General features: G+C 39.5%; 2 protein-coding genes across 2 annotated transcripts in view; one reads left to right on the top strand and one right to left on the bottom strand.

Moving 5' to 3' along the window:
• slam (slow as molasses) overlaps positions 1 to 23,334 on the bottom strand; it is a 67,123-nt gene that overhangs the window by 27,857 nt on the left and 15,932 nt on the right. The gene's annotated exons all lie outside the window — the stretch shown is intronic.
• LOC6902416 (mRNA export factor-like) lies at positions 6,957 to 8,418 on the top strand. The gene is made up of 3 exons (XM_033379806.1): positions 6,957 to 6,983; positions 7,778 to 8,158; positions 8,218 to 8,418. Exons 1-3 carry the CDS (start codon positions 6,957 to 6,959, stop codon positions 8,416 to 8,418), a joined length of 609 nt encoding a protein of 202 aa, XP_033235697.1.

The following is a 23,334-nucleotide window of genomic DNA, read 5'->3' on the forward strand; positions in this document are numbered from 1 at the left end:
TGAAGCCGAGCCTTTTCCCCATTTAATCACAACAGTGCGTATGCATAATTTTATTTATTTACACGTATTTTCACCGCATTTTCAGAGCTTTTTCATCCCGGTGTGTGTGCGTTCACGCAGCCGGCAATCATTTATCATTTCAATGGCGCGACGCCATTATTATGATTATTACTGCAGCCAAAGGCGGCGTGGAAATCGCTTGGAGACAGAAATACACCTGATTGGGGGGTAGGTTTTTATAGAGGTAATGTGAAATGGGAGAAAAAATTGTATGACTCAAACTTTAAATTCATCTAACTAAGGAATAAATAATATATTCTGCATCAAGAAAAAAATAACAGAATGAAGCATAGTAAAAAATCGCTTATTTAGATTACTGAATCCTGTCGTAAGATTTGATATATTTGAAATCTATTTTGTGAGCATTGATTTGGTATAATATGTATATGGTGATACATACATATGTATATATTGCTTGGATATATTTTTTTGTTCTATGTACTATGAGCGCATAAAAAACTTCATTATATCTAGAATACAAATATGCACTCAAATGAAAAAAAATAATAGTAATCGAAGAGTTCTTATTTCTAGAATAGCAATTATAAAGTAAGATTAAATTTGTGATTTTTAATATTAAAATTAAAACTTTTATTTTTTTCAATTTATGTAAAAGATATCGAAAAAAACAAGGTATAAAAAATGTATTTAATATATATTTATCAATAGTGGAATATTTAAAAAATATCTTTCACAGGTATTTCCTGATTTTCTTCATTAATCTTAGGGTTCACACAGATTAAACGTTTGAACCATTTTTAAGGCATTTTAGATCATTACGGATCCATAGATATGTCAAGAAGGGACTTTAATTTGTGTTCTTCATGTAGAATTCAATCTTCAATTTGTAGAAGTAACCTCAAGATTTCAATTTTTATTTATTATTTATTTATTTTCTTGATATTTTCTCTCAGTGTATCCATGCGTAACAGTCTGCCACTATCGTTAAGGCACCAAAAATCCACCAAAATTAAATTATATGTCCCACCATCGATGCGAAACCTATTGAAATTCAAAGTCAATCTGTGTGTGTGGGGGCGTGTGTGGTGGAAAGATTACCAAATTACTGGCACACGAAATGGCAGTCGAGCGTGAGAAGAAATCAAGAATTCCATAGCATTTCAGGAGCGGAGAAAATATTGTATAAAAATATTATCACATTTGATTTATGTCAAGCGGCCAAATTGACTCAATGCCAACACAATGGATGGAACGAAAGAACGAAGGAAGGCAGTTCCATGGGTCTAGGAGACATCCAGGTGTTAGTTTTTTGAGTTGGTACAATATTTACCCTGCCAGCGCACAAACCGTCAAATGGTGCTGCATGTGGCAGGAGGCTGACAGTGCAACCAGGAGGTAGGGCAGGGCAGGGCTTTTGGGCCAATAAATGTCATGGCAGACTGACTTTTCCCTTCAGTTTTCGTGGCGCACAAAGTATTTTGTTCCTGACATCGTCTTGACACAGTTTGACAGGGCCAGCGGTGGCACCAACACATGCAACATTATCATTCACAACTTTTGACAGGAGTCCCGCCCACGGACATGGACGGGTACCGGTGGTACTGTGTCTCTTCAGGACTCACGCCAAAAAGTTAAGTAATTAAAATATGAAGCATGCAAATTATACGACACATGACATCGTCTCGAGTGCTTTATTTATGCCAAATACTTGTCGTGTTTTCCGCCTAATTGATTTACAGCCATGTCAGAGTCCACCCCCCGTCCTCATCCACTGGCGGCTACTGGCTATTATGGAAATATTGCTTCTGCCCAGCACTTTGGGCCCGGTCCGCCTTAATTGTAAGCACTTGTTAGTTAATTAAAAATGCAAATAAGCTTCGTGGCGTCCCTCTCAAACTTCGTGTGGCCTGTCTGATGGGGTTTTGCAGGGCCCATGTGCATGTGTGGCTGCATCCATGATCTAGATGTTAAGCGACAGCGACAGATTTTCCCTGCCTTTTGGGATGCCATAAAAACTTTTTCCTGTAGTACAGTAATCCCTACATTATCTATAAGCCCTTTTCTGGCAGCTATTTGATTTCAAAGTGTAGTAAAAATGGGTAAGATGGTACCTAATTACCAAACCGAAATAGAGTATAAATACCACAATTTTTTGTCTGTCAGAATTTTCAAGACTTATTGCTTTTTTATGTCCAAATCATAAAGAAACTTTTTAATTAAAAATTTCATTAAAAAAGTAGAGAAAAGCGAAAACATGTAGCAGCACAGTAAATATTTATAACCTCGGGGGAATATTCGAGCAAATACGAGTAAAATCAATAGCTTTGGCAAATGTTGATTGTCAGGGAGAAGAAGGCTAACGAGAACGAGACTCCCAGCAATTGACCCGAGTCTGTCAATCAGTCAGTGGCTGAGCAGACGACTAACAAGCCAAGGGGAATCTCTGGAACAGTGGCACATCTGACCTCTGCCTTGGTCCTGTATCCTTGTGGCAGTTGTCCTGCTGGTGCTACTTACCTGACAACATGTCCCAATTATTGTGCTCCACTGAAGCTGAAAATACACATGGAGAGAGCCACATGGATTTAATAAGCCACACGACACCAGGGGCGAGAGCGCACCAGCGAAGACTCATGTTTTCGTCTGGCATAATTATGCAGACAATCTTTTGGGATAGTTGACAGATAAATGCTCTAGAAATGGAAGGCACTGTGCAGTAGACGGAAAGCTACATTGAATGCTTGGAATAACACAGAAAATCATATAAAAATGCACTAAAATATGAAATGCCAGACAATTTTGAGTATTCTATAAATCTCCAGAGATTTGGTTTAGTTTAAACATTTTAACCACTAAGATGTTCCGGAATCTTCAGTATCTCTGGATTCTATTCTATTGTTGTTCAATCTGTATATTTTATGATAAAATATTCCAATAGCACCTAAAAGAGATTTTTTGGTTGAAAAAGCTTTAAGGAACAGAGTCAAAAATTACGTTTAAAATTTAAACAAATTCTTCTAAATAACTTTCCCACAAACAATGTATTTCCTTCTGTCCAAAAAACTACTACAAGCACAAGACCCTTCTTTGGAAGAGCAAAACAACATATGATTCATGATATGTAAGCTGCGACTAAACCCACTTTACTCCTCATACATAAATACAGCATAAATACATACGTACATCATGCTACCCGTGACATCCAGTCAGCCATCCATCCATCCATCAAAACGTCTTGAGGCTACAGTGAGGGTGAGGGTTGAAGCCCCGTCAAAAAGGTAAGATCAAAAGCAAAAAAAAATATATAATATTGTAATAGGAAAAAATAAAACCACCCGCCGCAAATGGCAACGGCGGCGGCTGATTTTATTATTAAAATATTATTAAAATCCTGGTGGGAGATTCCACCTTCCGGTTCTGCCCCCCACGTTGACAATTCGATTGTTACAATGTTATTGCATACTTTGTGGGGCAGCGACTACTTCTATTCGTACTTCTCGCTGCTTTATCGGCTTACCCCGCTTTGGGGATTTATTCGAATAAAGTTGCACTTTGATGTCGCACAAAAGCCAGCGAGAGAGATGGGAAAATTGCAGCCAAAATCTCTGCTTTTGAAATATATTTTCCTTCCTAAATGAAAAATCAAGGACATCTGTTACGAGCAAACTCTGTCTATGCGTCTCCTGTCTGTCTCGGGTCTTCTCTCTCTTTCTGTGTGTGTGGGAGGAGTGTGTTTTTCCCAGTGGACGCAAGATTAACTCTTATTTCATGCAGACACACTCTCCGGGTCCAACGAAAGAAGGAAAGTGGAAGAAAATGGTAGGAAAATGGTTGGAGGGAGGACATGCCAAGGAAATTGCAGGCAAAGAGCAGAAAGTTGGCATTGTAATGCCCGGCATTCAACAATAAAATGCAAATGTCGCTTTGAATGTTTCTTATAGAAAATACATAATACAGGGTGAAACGTGTAGTTCGAACTGAAATGTGGGAAAAAAGATCCTTGAGAAGACAGTGAAAATAATTCCATGCAGAGGACATTCTTAGAGCTATGCAATCGCAAACAGATTATTTGTTTAAAGATCTAACATTAATAAAATATTTTGTTTTTAAATACCGAATTTTTTAATTTTTCGCGTATTTTGTGTTCTAATAATTTTTTTGTTATTATTATTTGTTCTCTTATTTAATTCTAATTTTGTTTTTTATTATTTTTTAACCTTATTTTTAATTTTATTTTAAATTTTTGTAATCTAATTTTTTTTTAACTTCTATTCGAAGTACAATGCCATCTTTCAGAATCACCCTTTGACTGTAGACAAATTTCTCAAAGAAAAAAAAAGTGAAACCCTATACAGGCAATTTCCTGCAACAATATTTCTCTGCCGGACAACAGCTTAAAGGATTTATCTATAGTTTAGCCAAAGAGCAGCAGCAGCAGCGACAGGAAGGAAAGTGCACTTGAAGTAGTAAAAATTCAAATTCAAATATGATTTCTTTCGCATAAATCACACCTACGTCAGCGAAAGCTGCAGAAAACTTTTGCCCTTGACTTTCGCAGTCTAAATGATGATGATATCGGGAGAGACAGTCGCTGACATTTGTGGAATGCCAGAGACAAAACTTTTGGAGAGAGAGAGAGAGAGCTCTGTCTCTCACTTTGGGAATGCAACAGCTATTAATTTTGCATTGTTGCTTGGGTGTGGATTTTGTGGCATTTGTGACAGAAGCCATGCCTTGCACTCTCTCACTCACCTTTCACTCACTCTCTCGCTCACTCACTCTCCCTCTCTCTGTCATATCAAATGTCAATGTCTCCTCGGCACTGCTGTGTGTATCTCTGTTTGCTCAGTCTAGACATTGTCTAGCTGCCATTATCAACACATTTATATGAAATTTAATCTAATAAAATTGTCAAATATGCACGCACCAGTCCGTGTCTTAAAGCAGCTCCTGTAGAATTTTATTGACCTTCAAACAGAGGGAGGCAGAGGCTGCCCGGAAAAGTATGCTATTCTTTCTGCATAATTCATAATACCATATCCTGGGCACCCCTCCTTTACAGCCCCTGCGGGAGGGAGCGATCAAAATTTATGAATTTTTATGGCTGCCATGTCTGAGATTTTATGCCACGCCTACCTCTGTCAACTGAACGCCTTCCTTTGCGCGTTGACAGTTTCTCGCTATTTCTCACCCTTATTTCGAATTTTTTGTTGGTTAGCTTTCGCACCTTAAGAGCAAAAACCGTAACCAAAACCCCAAAAACCAACGCAGCACGCTTTCAACTTTCAATGTGCTTTGCATTCGTAAATAGTTCGGTGTTGGTTTTTCCTTTCTCTCGACACCCCATAGCCGGTGCGCACTAGGTGTATATTAGGCATTATTAGATATGTGCAAGAAGCAGAAAGAGACTTTTTCTATCCCAGACAATATCTTTTGAAATCTTGGAAATATATTAAATTATATTTTGGAGACCTATGATGATTTCTTTAGTTGAGATTTTTAGTTGAGTTATCTTAAAATTTATATATTATCTGACTACCTACCAAAAATCATCTAAATCAAACCATAATTACAGTCGAAATAGTAGAGAATATTTAAAAAAATGTTTGCAAAAAAAAATAAATAAATATATAATATTAATAAATAATATAATATAATAAATATACAAATTTTGTTATACTTTTCGTCAATCTCTTTTCCCTCTTAAATCAATAAAAAGTTTTCGGAAACTAAAATTTAAAAGACAAAAATTAAGTTCTATGAATCTCAATCATTAAACCAACGTAATGAGCATCTCTTATTCGTTATACACACCATACCGCTACCGTTCTGGTCTAGTCCCCCAAACCGGAAGGCAACAGAATGAGAGGATGAGGACTTTCGGGGGGGCAGTAGACGGGGGGCAGCATGGCACGTTGTGGCGTTGCGAGCGACTGACTGTCACCGGAAAGTTAATTTCGCGTTGTATTTATTATTTATGTGCATTACTTGGGCGCTCTTAGAAGATTTTCACTTAACGTCGCCAGCTGCGGTGTGCGGCATTTCAGTTTCTTTTTTTTTCATTTCATTTCTGGCTTTGAAAATGTGTTGACGTCGGTTTCCGCAGGGAAAGCTTGTGATTTATGCGGGATTTTTCAGGGGCAGATTATACTATAAAAAATATTGAAAATCTCCTAAGAATTTAAGACAAAATTCTATATTAAATAAATACTAGAAATTCAAGTTTAATAGATTTTCCACAGACACTCAAACGAAATCCCTTGTCTTAGTGGAAAATTAATTGACGGTGGTCCCGACCGTCTGTGGCTCAAATTTCAATGAAAATTGTACATCTTGAGGCCTTAGTCTAATTGGTTTTGCGCCTAAAATGGGTTAATGATGTCAGCAGGAACCAAAGTGAATCTCTGGTTCGATTGTCTGCTACTTAAAATCGTATTAATTAACACTCATTTGTAAAGTGCCACAGCTCTCTACCAGCGACAGCGCCATCCTTCTACCTTCTACCGAGCCAGTGGAGTTCTTTGTTCTCCGTGGGAAGGAGTGGAAAGGAGTTTCGTTTGTAAACGTAATCATTTGGCAAATTTGTGTGCCTGTCTGTCTGTCTGTGGGGCTTGTGGTCGTTTGGGTAGTGATGTATATGGCAGAAGGTGATGGCGGGGACTGGTGGGATGCTTAAATTTGCTTTTAATTAGAGCTCAAGTGGTGGGGCAGAGGCAGCAGGAACAGTAGGACCACCAGTAGATGAAGAAGAACAAGGAACAGCAGCAGAAGGAGCAACAGCAGTAGCAGCAAGCCACCACTTGGGGCACAGCATGAGACTGCCATCTGTCTTTGCGACTTGCGAACAATGCGTCAAAGTGTTGTATGCAAATAAGCAAGAATGGTGTGGGGGGGGGGAAGTTGTGGAAATCCCTCTTTCCCACTGGAGCTGCAAAATGGCGGCGGACGCGCTCAACGGACATGTTTGATTACAAGTGCATGTTGTGCATGCATCATGGCAGCAAAAGCCTGGTGGTCGGTTGGTCGGCTATGCCTCTGCTCTGCCACAACATGAGCTGCATATTAAATGCAGGACAGGACATTATGGGGTTCGAGGAGAGAGCAGGGACTGGTAGAGGGGCCTCTCTACCATACGATTCCTCCCAGCAGCCGGAAATGCAACTAAAGTGACGACTCCAAGTGCGGTCAGAATGTTGCACAAATGCTGGAAGGGTAGGGGGATGGATCTGCATGGACTTGATGAACGATTGTATGTGCATATAAAGCGATAGAAGATGGCAGCAAACCCAATGGGAATTATTCTTAAGGTTTGATAAGGTATTTGCATTTATTATTCAGTCTTATAAATTTCTTGCTTGAGGGAAAAGCCCACAGATCTTGGGAAAAAATGGGAGTATATCAAATTATTCTCTGATTTATAAGAAAAAAATACAATAAAATATATAAAAGAAATATCCGCTTCTGACCAATCCTTTGCTTTCAAGAATTGTAAATAAATTTCTTTCAAATAAATTAATTATACCCATAAAATCCCACATCCAATCCACAAAAAAATAAAAACAATTTAAAAAAAATAGGGCCCTAAATCAATAGGAAAATGTCCGTTTGGTTCGTGGATTGAAACTTCTTTTGCATAGTGCTATGTTTTGATAAAAATCTTTAGTAATTTTGTTAACCATCAAGAGTTTAGAACTTCAACAAAGCAAATCAAATCGTTTACAAATTATTCGTAAAATGGAGACCGACGATCGGCTAGGATTCTTTTCCGGATTTTCCGGTCTGTGAACCTCCCAGTGATTCAGTGTCGGCACTTGAGTTCACTCCGAAGACGGCGCCCTTTAATGGTCTGTGCGCTGCCAGTTGGGACCAGACCGTCCAAGTCTGGGAAGTGGATTCCAGCAGCAAAACCGCGACGCCCAAGAGCCTACAGAAGATGGCTGCTCCTCTCCTAGATGCCAGCTGGAATGGTGACGGCAATCGGATCTACGCGAGCGACTGCACCGGCAGTGTGTTTGAATGGAACCTTGATGCCAATCACGTCTCTCAGCGGAAGTGCCATACAGCGGGTGTTCGTGCCTGCCGCTGGCTATGGACTCCCAAGACGCCCCTCCTGATGACTGCTTCCTGGGACAAAACAGTCAAGTTCTGGGATACTCGGGCTCCCCAGTCCGTGGTTAACCCATTAACCGGCCCGAGCTATGCTACGCTGCCGATGTGTTATATCCGCTGGCCGTGGTCATCACAAAGGCCATCACAAAGTGTGCCATCAGCAGTGATGGGCTGCTATTTGCCTATGCCTTGGGGTACGACTGGTCCATGGGACACGAGCACTGTGATCATAGACTGAAGCCACAGATATTCTTCCATCCGTGCCTGGAGGATATGCGTCCGAAATGATTGGCATCGTCCAATGCATCGTTCAACTAATCGATATCTCGATCATTCCAAATCTAATACTAATAATCACAATGTACAACACAATACAACAGCACTTGTAATCCACAAACCAAAGCGACTTTTTCTGATAGATTTGGGGACGATATAAAATATTTTGTATGCCAAGGTTGTTTTTGTTCATTTTAAAAAAATGTTCGTTACATGCATTCGCATTGTGCTTCCAAGCATATAATCATTTCCATTCATTTTCCATTTCCCCTTGCCCTGGTTCCAGACTAATTTCATTTAATGCTCTCTCTCACAACACACACACACACATACGCCCCCAATTTCCCTTTACAATGACAATTTCGAAAGACAAGTTAAAATGTTTAAAAAGTGTAATTAAACTGCAATTTCGCACTGACGGAACGACGACAACTCCATGGCGTTGACATTCAGTGAAATGAACTTTCGCCCTGTTGGAAAAAGCAAAGAACGAACGACCTTAAATGAGGCAAAAGTCAGAAGAACGATGGCCAGCACTCTCCCAAGTGAAATGCCATAAAAATAAGGCAAAAAGAGAGAGACGGAAAGCCCAGGCCCTAAGAGAGCAGCACAGCACATGCCATATGCGCTTGTATTTTCATTAAAATCAAAAGTATAATTAAATTCTTGGACTCTCGACCATTTGAGACCCCACACTGCCACTCTGGAGACGCACATGCTGGGAATTTGTTTGTTATGACAGCAGGAAAACTCCTGTAAATGGAAGTTTCTTTCTTCCTGGTACTGGAGTGGAGTGGAGTGGAGAAGGCATGGTGGATCATCCCCCCACCATTAGACCACATGTTAGTGCTGCAGAAAAAAAAAATAAAAGTAATTTGGTTTATTGTGTTGCTGTTGGTGTTGTCGTCTGGTTGCTGGCTTTTAATGAAGTGCAGTGATTAATGCACAAGCCAAGGAGGAAAATTAAATAATGATATTTAAAAGAAAAACGTTCCGACTAATGTTTTGTTATATTTTCAATATATTCATTGAATACCAAAGATTCCAGGAATAAACAGAACTAAATATAATATGTACGAGTGTAAAAAAATCAATATTTTAAGCTTAAACGCCAGAACAGGATGCAATGCCACTGCAGCAGTCGCTCAACAACACTTGCCTAGATTTATGAGCCCTTAGGCAACACTGAGTGGGGTTTTGGGGTGTTCCAGCCCAATGATAGGAGTAGAAACCACTACTGCATCGTTTTGTGCAGTAAATTTGATTATTTAAACTCCACTTGTGTCACAGTTTTTTTCCCTCATTTGTTTAAAGCTGTATCTGTATATATACATATATTTAAGTCTATATAAAATGCCGAAACAGTCGATAGCACTAGTCCACAAAATGTAAACTTTTTCCGCTTTTAACCAAACCGACTTTTTATGATAGATTTCAGGGTCTTGAAAATGTTTAATAATTTGTATTTTTATTGTGGGCGAGATTGTAACATTGCGTGATATTGTTCTAAAGCGTCGTACAATGCGATTATTCCCTTCAATACCTAGTCCCCGTGGAGAGGATGGCTCGAACTTCAATACTTCACTTCGATTGATGATTAGGCAAGATGCTGACAATCATCTGTTGAGATATGGCCGGTTATTTCAACAATTTCATTCGATTCAATAAGTCGAAGCTACTATCATTTGCACTCCGCAAAATGGCCCATTTAAATAAATCCTATCGGAATTTGATATTTCGGGGTTTCCACTTCTTATACGTAGATGAGCTAGTTAAGCGATAAGAAATAAAAAAATTGGAAAAGGTAGCTAGAGGCATTATAAAATGACAACCGATTGTCAATCGTCAGCGGGTAATAATGCAGTCAATGTAGATCTACTGGTTTTTGGTGTTTTTCCTTTGCAAAGCACCTATTTATAGAGTGTCGGAAATGGAACGGGCAGTACTAATATTCAAAGAGAGAGTACAAGAGCGGATTTGCGAACATCACAGGGGTCTTCTACATGGATAAGCTACAAGCCATAACAAAGTCACAGACCTAAGAGCTAACATATATGTACACCCGGAGGATTTCGAAGGGAACACGCGAAACGCCCAATATGACGAGTTCTTTGTCGGAAGTGAAAATTAGGCATATCGGATGTCAAAGTTTGGAAGTTTTACAGGAGATGCTGGTGATGTCTTTAATTTTGTATGAAAAGTCAAAGTCATTTCACTTTCTCGAAGGAAGTAGTTTAATATGGTTTTGTTCTAAATACATTCCATTGTTCTATCCGCCTCATATATGACGGCTTTTGACCTGTTTTTGAATTATATACAAAAACAGTTAACCTTTGGATAACTATTAGAACAGCCCTCGTCTGAAATTTTGCCCTTTTCTGCTCACTTTCCGCCCATTTAATGCATTATTTTCGCTGCAAATGTTAAAAAATAGAAACACTTGATATTTGTATGTTTGCCAAATGTGGCACGTCACCAGGCTCCTTCCTGCTCCCTTCCAGCATCCACCCATCAACATTCAGGGCAGGATGTGCACCATCGTGCTGGAATGTCCTGTGAGCAAGGGCCACCCATCGCAGGGTCCACTATATATCCGCATGTCCTGCAGCCAATTGCTGTGGTAACTGTCCATTGGACATTGGCTTATCTCTGGCCAGAACCCGAGCCCCAACCGCCTGGCCAAAGATTTATATACTGTTGCCAAGCGGAACTATTAGAAATAACTTGCTATCCATAGAGAGGAGACATGGCCGAAAAGGGGAGAACAAAAGGGTAAAAGTTGTATCTTCTCCCACAATAAATGTCTTTCAATTTGAATCCAAAATTTATTGCCAAACAGAAGCCACAAAATGTTTCATTTCATTTGCATTTCCTCAACTGAATTTTCTTCCCACTTTCGAGAATTCATTTAAAGAAGAGATTTCCCGTTGGTCGAGGGCAATTATGGTTACTGCCAGCAAATCGCACTGTGCAAATAAATCAGCTTTATTACGGAGTCCTAGTATTATATGGGGCAGGCCGGTATACCGCCATATTTACAGCTGAGCAAAGCATTTCATTTGACTTATTGTTGACAAGCTTTTAAATAAATTGAATTTACCGACAGCCAAGGCAACAGGATCCGACCATCAGCGACCTGCTTCGCTCTCACTTGGCAAACATTTGCCAAGAGATTTACGAGCCGGTCCGTCCACACTCTCTTCCACCTCTGACCCCGTGGAGCCCTGCTCCACCTGCTCACCTGCCGCCGCCACTCGTAATGCCAACAAACTGCAAATTGCTACAAAATCACTTGACTGTACATTTTTATAGCATCTTTTTCGCCATGCAAAGGAAAACAAAGCCACGAAACGCTTGTACCAGAGGAATAGGATACGCAGGGAGAAACACAAGTGAAAGAAATGTTCTGGAAAGTGGTTTCACAGTGGAGATACACAAAATTAAAGATTTGGACATTGAAGATATGATTTTATAGAGTTTTATCTATTAGCTTTGTGATCAGAGGTTTTAAGGACAATTATGTCACTCTCATTCCCATCTATAGGGAGCAAATGTAAGAAATACATGTTTAAGAAAGGTTCTGGAAAGTAATTTCTCCATTATTTTGGTTTCATTTTCATCAAAGCTTAATTTTACAACGGATTTTGTCACTTAAATCCGTTTTATATATATCATTTTGTATTCTTAGTCCCAAGTAAGAATGATTGTATTTCAATTTATATTTTTTTCTGAAATAAATGCAGGCGCAAAGACAGAGGAACTGTCTGTAAATATGGGAGTAAGTAGATGGTAAGAAATTATACAAAAATGGTTTCTCTGCTTGATTTGCAATACGCTTTTTTTAAAACCAAGGATCTTCTTTGCTTTGAAGATTTCCCTTTTATAATTTTATAAGAAAAAGGTTAAATTAACAACTATTTCAATTCAATCACAAAATAATTATTGTAAATCTATAATTTAAAATGAAGAAATGCCAATATATAGAATCAAAATCCTAATTCAACCTGACGATTCCCCTAAAATAGATAAATATTGCTTTCCAGAACACCCTTAACAAATGGAAATTATGAAAGGGATTCCTCCTCTCTGGGGCAAAACGCAGCCAGCAATACGATTGTCAGCCACAGTGCCCCATTGTCAGTCAGGTTGGACATTTTGTTGTTGCTTTTAATGTTGCAATTGTAGGTAATGTTGTTGCCCCTGTTGCTGTTGTTGGTGGCAGTTAAGAGAGCTCTTCCATTGCGTTTTATGGCAATGCGAAAGCGTTTGGGGTTTTAACCCCCCACCGTCCATCTGTCCTTTGGCCTTTTTTCTGCGTGTGGCTTTACGGCTATTTTGCATTAAATTGCAAATTGCAAAAAAAAAAAAAATAAATTGTGCAAAAAGGTAAAGCGCTAACACCAACACCACCGGATAGTCCATTGTGTATTGTTATGCTGGCATTTTAATTGAAGTTTTTCCTCCTCCACTCAAACAACACGCAGCATTCGGATCATCAGCAGACCCCATCTGTGTTTTGTGTGTGGCTCTGTGCCGTGTGTTTCAGAACATTAAAGTGTTAAATGTCTGTTTGTTTTACCCATGTCGTGTCGTGCATATCAAATGAATGAATCAGCTTCTCATTTTGGGATCACATTCCCCGACTGTTACGCCAGGAATATGACACCTGAGAGCTTCGCCCTCCCAAATGCGAGAGACGGAGAAGGAGAGAGCCGTGTCCTGTCCTGGGGAGTGGCATCGTGTAGTGTCCAGAGCTGTTCGGCCAAACAGAGGTCTGAAATAGTTGTGGCTGGGGCTTAATTGGTAAAAGGAAGTTCTGAACATGGAATACTAACTAGCGGCATGGCCCCGGGGGCGGTTGCCTCAGTGGGATTATTACGCATAAATGGAATGTATTGTAGGGCTCATATCATATGGGCGGAAACAATTTTTCTACCGCTCTGATAAGCTCTGACAAATGGAATCCTTTTGAGCCTCTGAAAGGCAGATGCCTTGGTGGTGTGTGTCATTGTTTAAAGATACCCTGTTTTGGTTGTAGTTTGTGTGGAACGAGCATCTGTGGTTCTATATGCTGGAATTCTCTATGATTCGATAGTAAAATATCATCGGGGGCTTGGAAACTATGAGTCGGTTTTATGACCTTAATTCGACAATCAACTGTAATTATTTAAAAAGAACCAACCAAAAAGGTCTGAAACAACATAATACTAAAAATAATGAAAGTACAAAAAAAAGTAATTTTCAAAAAATAAACTAATTAACTACTACAGATTTAATAAAAATACTATAAAAAAGTTAAATTCAAAACTCTTACAACATAAAAATAAAATTCTATCTAAAATAGGTTAAACAAGTTAATAAAAAAAGTTCTATAAAATACTATTTGAAATATAATAAAAATACTTAAAAAGTTATTACGAAAAATACAATTAAGCTACTAAAGTATACTACAAAGTAACGTACTCAAAGAAATAATATACTCGCTGGAAAATATACTACAAAATACTTTAAAAATACCAAAGGTAAATGCCAAATATCTTTGAAAATAAACTACTTGTGTTCCCTTTTTCCAGTCACACATTTACGATGATTGGAAATACACTTTAATTCCGTTTTTATTGAAAAATAAAGAGCCATTTTCGTACGAATCGATACCCCTTATATTTCCATCCACCCATCAAAATCGTCTTAACTTTAATATTTAAAGCTTTAGTTGTAAAACCAACAGCTTACGGACACTTTCAGGTGCCCTGAGTTGCACACTTCATAAATAAACAATTAGGATTCCGACGAGGACGAGGACGAGGACCCCCCTAGATGTGGCTGACATTTGTGTAGGTTCACAAGGAATAACTATTAGGTCCGACTACGAGTAGTCCAACGACCATTAACCTTTTCCCTTCCCCCATTTTCCCTTTTTTTGCATTGCTAATCGCACAAGTCCTGTGATGGGCCTTTGGCATTGCCCTTGTCCAACTGTCGCCCACATAATAAGCGTTTAATAACCACCAAGGGCCGTTGTATTTGTCTGGGCTTAAAGGTCCTTTGCCCCTTTTCTCCTGCTTTCTTTACCCGCTTAAACATATCAAAACAGTTTCCGCTTCCGGCTATATTCTCTTTCCAATTTCGACTGCCGAAAACTTCTCTCGTTTCTTGCGAAAATAAAGCGGAAAACTTACGCATTATTGTTGTTCCCTGTGTTTTGGCCTTAATGGAGGATTGGAACTGGGATTGGGATTTGGTTTGGGGCCTCGTTTGTCTGCAAAGTTTTCGGGGTTTTGCAAATATCATTGCGTACCTTGCGGCGCCTGTCAGCTTAATCAAATATGCAATGCACCGGGGCTCTCTTGGCATCAGTCCTGGCAATGGCATTAAGTGTCATGGGAGCCACCGAACGGAGGAGGACCTTCGCTCACGGTATCCTCGCGGCGGAGCGCACACTTCAAATGTCAGTTAATAAATTGCAAAACGTTTTTCTGCGAATCGACAAACCAACTGCACTTAATGTCACCGATATACACTCACTCACATCCGTACTCTATCCTCGTACTCGTACTCCCCATCGAGACAATGAAGTTGCCCCTGTTGACATGGAGCGCCGTGACGACGACGACGACGACTACGTCGGCGCCGACAAGGACAAGGACTTGGATGTCGAGGTGCTCCTCCTGCAAACTCGATGCGTCGCTTCAGACATTTACAAATAAACAGCGCTAAATTATAGGTACCTTGTGGGCGAATAACAGGGATACCTGTGCGCCTTTCCCCAACCTACGAGTATCCCTATATTCTCCGTTGCCCTTGTAAATAATATGGCAGAGGGAACACCTGCAAACGGTGGCCGTCCTCCGCCTCGTTGCAGTCGCTGTCTAACTTTTAACTACAACAATTACAGGAACAACAGCCAGAGGAGCAGCTACCAACTTGGTTACCAATTACAGGGGGCACCGCTGGCAAGACGATGCCACCGAAGATTGTAGACTCTTCTGTGGGATTTTCTAAAGCATTCGTTTGTTGGTCACATTCCTCTAAGTAAATTATATATCTTTTGCTCTCCGAATGATTTATTCAATTTGTAATCGAATGGTAAGTTCCTTATTTAGATGATTATATATCGTTTCACAAGGTATCGATAACAAACCACGATTAGAATTCATTACAAATCACCACGATTAGCCACTTTGATCTAAAAGTACATTTTCTTGTTAATCTAAAAGAATATTTTCATTTCTAAGTTTCATAAGTTATTTTTTAATCGTTTCCCAATTTATCGATAGCAATAATGCAGAAGTTTAATCTGAAAGTGGTTTTTCTTTAAGCCCAAATAGGAGAATATATATTTTAGTCAGATTTTCTAAGATTCATTACCTTTCTGTAGTCATTATTCAATAAATTCTTAATCGAATCACAATTGATCGATAACAAACACGATTACAAATCAATAATTCCCATTTTTATGCAACAAAAAACCTGTGCAACAAAACTTTGCACGTTGCATGCAACGAAACACAGCGAAAAGTTCAAGTTGACGCTGAATTGCACTTTGGCGAAACGAAACGAAACGTGGGGCACAAAAGTTTAGCCTCAAGATGCCACCCACACACACACACCCGCACACACCCACTCAGCCGCCACACTATACTCGTGAGAGTATCTCTGTCTCTCTTGCTATCATTTCTCCAATGTTAGGCTGAACATTGTCGCCATTTTTATTGATGATACACACAAGGCGACTCCCGTTAGCTTTCAAATACAACAACTAACGGTAATTACAATACTTTGTCGCCAGCGAGAGCGGACGAAGGAAAAGAAAACTCCAAAGAAAAATGGCAAACTTTTTCAATTAAATTGATTCTCTGCAATGCCTCCGGGCTGGCTCTCCACCTGCAATCAATGCTATAAAAATTGTTTCTCAAATGCGTTGACAATTAATTGCATTTTTCTTCCGTGTCTCACATTTAATGAGAGTACACGAGACGATGCGTGTGTATCGGTGTACCTTCCCCCACGCCCCCTTTTGCCGAGTAACTGAAACGTGTTAAAAGTTTATTTCCAAGTTTATCTTTTTGCCTGTCACGTTGCTGCTGTTCCTCCGCGAGAGAAAAAAACTTTAAACAGAAATTATCTCGTTGTGTTCGGCGATGCTTGGTGATGTTTCCTTTTGGATCAGGTCAGTTTTTTTTCGCTGCGAAATCTTGCTATAAATTTCGAAAAAACTTTCGAGACTGCAAAAAGGTGCAGGAAACAATGGGAATACAGGAGTTCTTTTTGGGGCGGAAAACAGTGACAATGCGGGTGTTATTTTGGGGGACAAAAGCAATGACAATGCGGATGTTCTTTCAAATTGTTGGAAATTCTGATTGATCATGCAATCTTTGGGGGATGTTTCTTCGTAGGAATTTTCAGTCACACAAGCTCTGCCTATATTTTCCTGGGGGATGTATTCTTCTAATTAGAAAATCTGCTTCCTCGAAGACATCTTTTCAACAGATTTGTATGGATTCTAAGGCGATTAATTCAACACGGATATTTAGTGGAGTGCAAGACTATATCATTCCCACCTCAAACAGCATAGAGCACATCATTAGGTCGTTCCTTTCTTCAAAATACATTTAAAATATACTTGAGATGATCCTGCCTCTTCCTAAGCTTCAAAAAATTCCTAAATTAATAGTTAGCCCAACTTCTTTTTCTCTAAAATCCCAGACAAGTTCTTCAGAAAGCATCCTCATAGCCATCTTCTAAACTGCAGTCTTTTCTCTCTTTTCCATCAAGATTGAATCAACTTTGGTTGCACATCAGAGTACAAAAACTTATCATTCAGTTCCCCATCTCAATTGTGGGTGGACATTTGCTTGTTTTTTGGGCAAGTTGCAGCAACAGCATCCTGGGCCTGGGCCTGGGCCTGTGACTGGTGCTGTGCCTCCTTTTGTTGTGCGTCCGTCGTCCCATTTCCTGGCAGTGGGAGGACGTTCCATGTCACATTGCCAGTCGCATGCGTCTGGCTTGAAATCCGTGATTTAATGGCGTGGAAAATTAGAAAACGTTTGGCTCCTGCTGCTGCTGCTAGTGCTACTGCGCTTTTGCCTTAGACTGGTCATGGCCCTTTGCTCTGTGCCTGGCTTTAGTCCTTAGCCCTGCTCCTGGCCCTGTCCCTGTCTCTGACTTGACTTATCCGTCTGGCAGCTGTCCGGAGTTGACTACTGGCCCCAATTTTTATATTCTTGGCCGTGGAGACAATTGCAGCGACTGCTGAACGCCTGCCAAATGGCTCTCTGCTCTCAGGTGCTCGAAAATTGAATCTAATGAGTGCCATAAATTAAAGCCCAACTTTCCTGCAGCTGTGGCTCTCTCTCTCTCGACTGAGGGACTGGGGGTGCCATCTCCATGGCAACTTCATTCCAATGGAGCCATCGTATCCGTATCCTCTGAACCTTTTTCCTCTGCCTTTCGTGTGCATTTTTAATGAAGTTCGGCGCGTTGCGGTTTGCTTGTTGCTCATATAGCTGCCGCTGATGCTGCCACGCCCACATCCTTAGCGGTTAAAATTTGCGAAAAGGCTCAAGTTCCTACGGTTTATGCCACAACACACAAAAAAGTCCTTAAGAAAAAGGTGATAATAGCGACTAAGGGATGCCCACTAATGTGTGCAGATATCTAGAATATCTAGAAAATTATATAGTACAAATATTCTCTAAATAATGGAAAAAGGAATGACCCGACAGCCAAGGGGAATAAGTTAAGGAATAATCATTATGTAGCTAACGATTTTTTGCATATAGGTAGACAATAGTATTACAAGATTAAATTCAATTCAATTTGGTCTCTATATCCTATAAAAAATTCCTATAATTACGGATACCACAGGCGTTTCTAAAAGGTACTATTTATTATCCAATCCCAATGATTTTTGGCAAGTAGTTAGAGGAGTTATGCTACCAAATATAATCGCTATATCTTGAAAATTACAAATGCCACAATGCCATCTATATACTGGTTTGTTCTCAACTCAAAGAAGGACTCATTTGTTACACCTTATGGATATACCGTATGGATTTTAAGTAAGCATACCTTATTACCCTCTATCCCCTACGACTACCAGGATATACTCGCATCTAGCGGAAGGAAGCCTTTCTTTCAGCTGAGACTCCCACTAATAAATGTGTCTGCCATGAAGTCTACAAAGCGGTTTTAATTAGTTGTGTTAGCTTTCTACAAAGGAGGAAAAGGACAGAGAGATAGAGAGCAAGCCAGAGATAGAGACCTCTTTGTTCCACTCCCTTGCTGCTCCTTTTGTGTGTAACAAGTTGAGTGTTAATTTTATTGAAACTTTTGTCGGTTTTTGGGCTCTGTGTGAGAAATGTTTTGCAAATTAAATGAGCTTCAGGTTTGCCGCCTGGATGGCTTAAGTACATTTTCGAGAACATGTTCCTTTGAAAGGAGGCTCCCACTCTGCTTGTGCCGAAAGGTGAGCAGGCATCCTGCCAAAAGATTGCCTGGGAGATTAATCTATCGCTTAAAGCCAAATTTCATGGCCTGCCTGAATGGGCAAATGTTAATTTATCAAAAAAACTTTGCATATGACTGCATCATTTTATGGGAGTTCAACTTTTTTGTTGGCAATTTTCCAGCTCAACGCGTGGAAAGGCAATAAAGTCAAAGAGGAGCTCATTCAAAAAAAAAAAGACGAAAAAAAAGATAAAAAACCAATTTGCAGAGATTTTTAGACTCAACTTAGTTTTAGTTATCTATGGGACTGCTGTTTTAAATTTAATTCTTAAGGAAAATACTTTTATTTTATCTATTCCTTAAATTAAAAAAAAAAAACTATAAAAAAAAATACAGAAAAAATACGTATAAAAAGTTTACAATAACCAAGTAAACCCAAATAAAAAAAACACATTAACAAATTTAAGAAAATCTAATAAATCTTAATTAAGAAATTATTAAAAAGAAAAACAAATAAAAAATCATTACATAATTTTTTTACAAAATCGGATTATACATTATCGGATTGTACATTAAAATAAAATTGTAAATAAATAATAATACAATAAAATTTATGCATTTTAGAAACTAAAAACGTATTCAAATAATCAGTAAATGTATATTATATTTGAGAAATATGGAAAAACCCTTAACGTTAAATTAAACTTGTTTATTTGCAATAGTTTCAGCTGTAGTCAACAAAGCATCAACGCGACATGTTGGTTTACTCGCAGAAAATAAACTAAATTTTCACACTGAGCAGCTTAGGAAATGCATCTCATGTGCAGATCCTTGTGGGATACCACAGTGCGTGCACAGCACATGTGTAAAATATGTCATAAGCATTTGTTGTATGCCAAAAATGGCTCAAAAACGAACAGGTGGCAGGTGCAAGAACCTCAGGAAGGAAGGCAGGAGGGAAGGGTAGACCCAAAGATGTCAGTAGAAGTCAAAACCATAAGTCAAACCGCAGCACACGACTAAGGGACTAAAGGACTGAAGGACGGAAGGACTGCTGTTGATGTGTGTGTGTGTTGTAACGTTGGTTTCTGTGGTTTTTCCCCAGCCACACAGCAGCACACCGTTTCAATTTCAGTGCAACTTAAAGACGCCTAAAAAGTACAACAGACATTTATTTTTTTATTGTAGCCGCCCCCAAAAAATGTCACTCAATTTATGCAAAACAAGGGGGCCAAATGCTTGGATGCCCTTTGATCTTTTGCAGTAAATCAAATGAAGTCGGCATCAAGGAGGGCCCCTCCCTGGATTAGCCGATGAGAGAGGGAGTGGTAATCCCTGGCGCAAATGTCTTTTGCTTTTTTCTGTCTAGCCTTGGTTTTTGATTACTTTCTTTGTTAAATTTGTTCCTTCTTTAAGTTTACTTCTTCCTTGACAAGTATTTGGATTTTTTATAGAGAGGCCTTTCTTGGCCTTCCAAGTGTGGGGCAAAATCAAAACCAAAATCAAAAGCTTCACATTTCCCATTGCACGCGTTCTACCGGAAACGGAAATGGCAAGCAGCAGACGGAAGTGTCTTTCTCTCTCTGTTTGTTTGGTTGTTTGTGTGTGTTCCTCCCACTCACAATTCAATTTAAATGCGGCACTGAGTAGAGCGTTTAAAGCAATCATGTCCTAACAGGATTTGCAGGACTGCCGCAGCCTTTGGTTAATTATTCCAGAGTGGGTGCCACGCCCCCAAAGCTCACACCTAATTAGTGACGAGAGCACATCGTCCTCGTCCTCGTCCCCGTCGTCGTTGTCGAGTTGCCAAAATCTACATCACAGATACGCCAGATATTTGCAAAATTTACGACTTCTCATCACCGGGTACCGCAACGCAATTCGACTCGAAACCAGGGGAGAACTTAATCCAGAAACCACCCTTGCCCAGAGGCGTGGTCAGGAGAGAGGGAGAATGCTTAAGGGTGCCACATTATTAATCATTGCCCTGAGATTTGCTAGTCTTTGATTAGATTAGCTTTTTTCTATTATTCAATTTTTCAATTTACTTTTTATTCAAATTTAATGAAAACGAAGGGTTCTAGTTTCCCAAAACGGACCATTACTTTATATACTTAAACCTAAGCTCGTTCCATACCAAATCTCATGGAAATTCAGAATTCAAAGGGCTATGGCTATGGGAACCAAAATCTCTTATTTTAGACCAGGAATCGTATGGATATAAAATAATTTTCATAATAATTTAATAGCAAAAAGTTTTTATTATTATTATTATTAATTTTTGTTATTTAATTGTATATTAATTATCAAGCTTTTATTTAAAAATTAAAAAAAAAATATTATATTTTTAATTTATATTTTAAAAATTTTAAAAAATATATATTTTAAATTTATATTTAAAAAATAATCTTAAATAAGAGATTTTATAACTCTTAATTATTTTAAAAGAATTTGTAACACAAAATTATTTTGTACCAGGATATCCCATGAAAAAATAGTGTGGCTGCTGATTTTTTTCACCCAAAAATCACTATTTTGACCTTGGTTTTTTTTTTAATTCGTAAATCTTAGTTTATTTCTCTTCTTCTTTCTTCCAATGCCACTCAATCGAACCCTTTTTAAAGGCTTCAAATTACCCCCTTTTAGCTGCCTCTGGCCAACGGGTTGACCCCCCCTAATCAGAAATGCATATGGCCATGTTTACCAAATGAATGCCTCCAGGAAATCAACGGTAATGTGAGCTTTTTAATGACGGCACACGCGCCCCCAGCCACCGACAGGGCAATCCCACTTTTGAGCGGCAGTAGAAAATGTCCAAGCCCCTTGGGGGTACACTGGGGGTACACGGAACAATGCCCTGATTTATGACACCTTGAAATGCAAACGGTAAATCGCATGTTAATTACATTTCAGTCGGAAACTACACGCAATGCCGGGGGCCAGAATGGCAGATGCAACAATAGGCAAAGAAGTTGCCACCGATAGCACGACGCAACAAAATGCACTGGGGAAAAGCATAGCTCTTGAGAACGGGGGAAGATATCATGCAAATCGAGAGGAATTTTCTGACAGAAATAAATAGCGTATGAATAATTGGAAACAAAGAAAAAACCATAAGGTTTTGCAAAACTTTTTCTTAAAAAAAAATATCTTGAAACAAGATTTAATCTTAGTTTAATTAAGGGATCTAATGTCCATTCATGATTCAAATAAATTCTGGAAAATTTCACAATACTGCTGTCCACTTTATAGATTCATTTCATTGGCAATATGTCATCGATATCAGAGGAAAAAGTGTTTCACAAATAAGAAAACATCAAACTATCTTAAGCCAAGAATGTAATACCTGTTGACGTAGGATTTTTCAACAATATATTCTCTATTTGAGGAGGATTTTCTTTCATCAAAAAACGAATTTTGGCTGTCATTTTTTAGGTCTATTAGAATAGTACAAATTTTGGTTCGAATATTGATTCTTTGCTTAATTTATATATTTATTTCTATTCAAATCCATCTTTCCAACTAATTTTACGCCCATTTCATGATAAATTCATCAAGAAAACTATCATAAATCATAAGGAAAACTACCTTTTATCCGTAATTTTTCGCCTCAGTGCATAGAGACCTCCCATATACTAGTACGCCTCTTGTCACAACTAGTTTTTCGCCCGTAAAGAAATTAGAAACTAACGAAGGCGGCGGCTGGCACGTTGCCACGCTGCCACACTGCCATTTCCTGGTCGCCAGGCCGCAGCAACCACATGCAATATATACGCGCAACACAACCTGAAATGCAACACCCTCATATCCATGCAACAGCAGCAGCAGCAGGCAGCAGCCACGGGGCAATCAACTGGTGTTTCAGTTTCCATTTAGACACAGACACTCCTTGGAGGGCAGGCACCTGGCGGCGACGACGGCGACGGCGGCGTCAGAAGCAGCAGCAGCGTCTGCGACTTGAATGCGGAACAAGGAAATCCATCCACCCCCAAAAACTTGCCGCCTGCCCAAAATAACCCAAAACAAAAGGAATTCTCTCTTTCTCTCTCTCTCGTGAGGGAGAGAAATGTCCTGGAAATGTCCTGGAAGTATACCCCTGACTGACTGTTTCCTCTGTGGTCTATTTCCCCTGGCAAGCCTCTCGGAGGGTAGTTTTTTCCCCTCTGTCTCGTCAAATTTCACTTTATCTGCCGGGCTATACCTTTGACTTAATTGCCGGATGACATTTATTGGCGTCCAGCGTGTCATTCAGTCGCATCGCATCATTGTCCACCGACTCGGCGATACAGTGAGGATTCAGGGCCAGTTCCTGCTTTGGTGGGTTGGGGACAAATCCTGGCTACAGTTTCTGCTTCGATTGGTGGGGGGGGGGATTCCTGGCTACAGTTTGAGCCTTGGTTGGGGGCTTGCCGCTGCGATTGTCAACGCATATATCAAAAGGTACATCTATATGGTCTGTCATTTGTCGGAAACTCTCGG

The sequence above is a fragment of the Drosophila pseudoobscura genome, chromosome 4 (assembly GCF_009870125.1).
Source record: "Drosophila pseudoobscura strain MV-25-SWS-2005 chromosome 4, UCI_Dpse_MV25, whole genome shotgun sequence".
Taxonomy (NCBI): domain Eukaryota; kingdom Metazoa; phylum Arthropoda; class Insecta; order Diptera; family Drosophilidae; genus Drosophila; species Drosophila pseudoobscura.

Bases quoted from the DNA above. Each gene is read 5' to 3' on its own strand.
- LOC6902416 (XM_033379806.1), top strand. From the start codon at position 6,957: ATGGCGGCGGACGCGCTCAACGGACAT. The intron at 6,984-7,777 runs GTTTGATTACAA...ACGATCGGCTAG, and splicing joins CGGACGCGCTCAACGGACAT to GATTCTTTTCCGGATTTTCC. The intron at 8,159-8,217 runs GTCAAGTTCTGG...AACCGGCCCGAG, and splicing joins CTGCTTCCTGGGACAAAACA to CTATGCTACGCTGCCGATGT.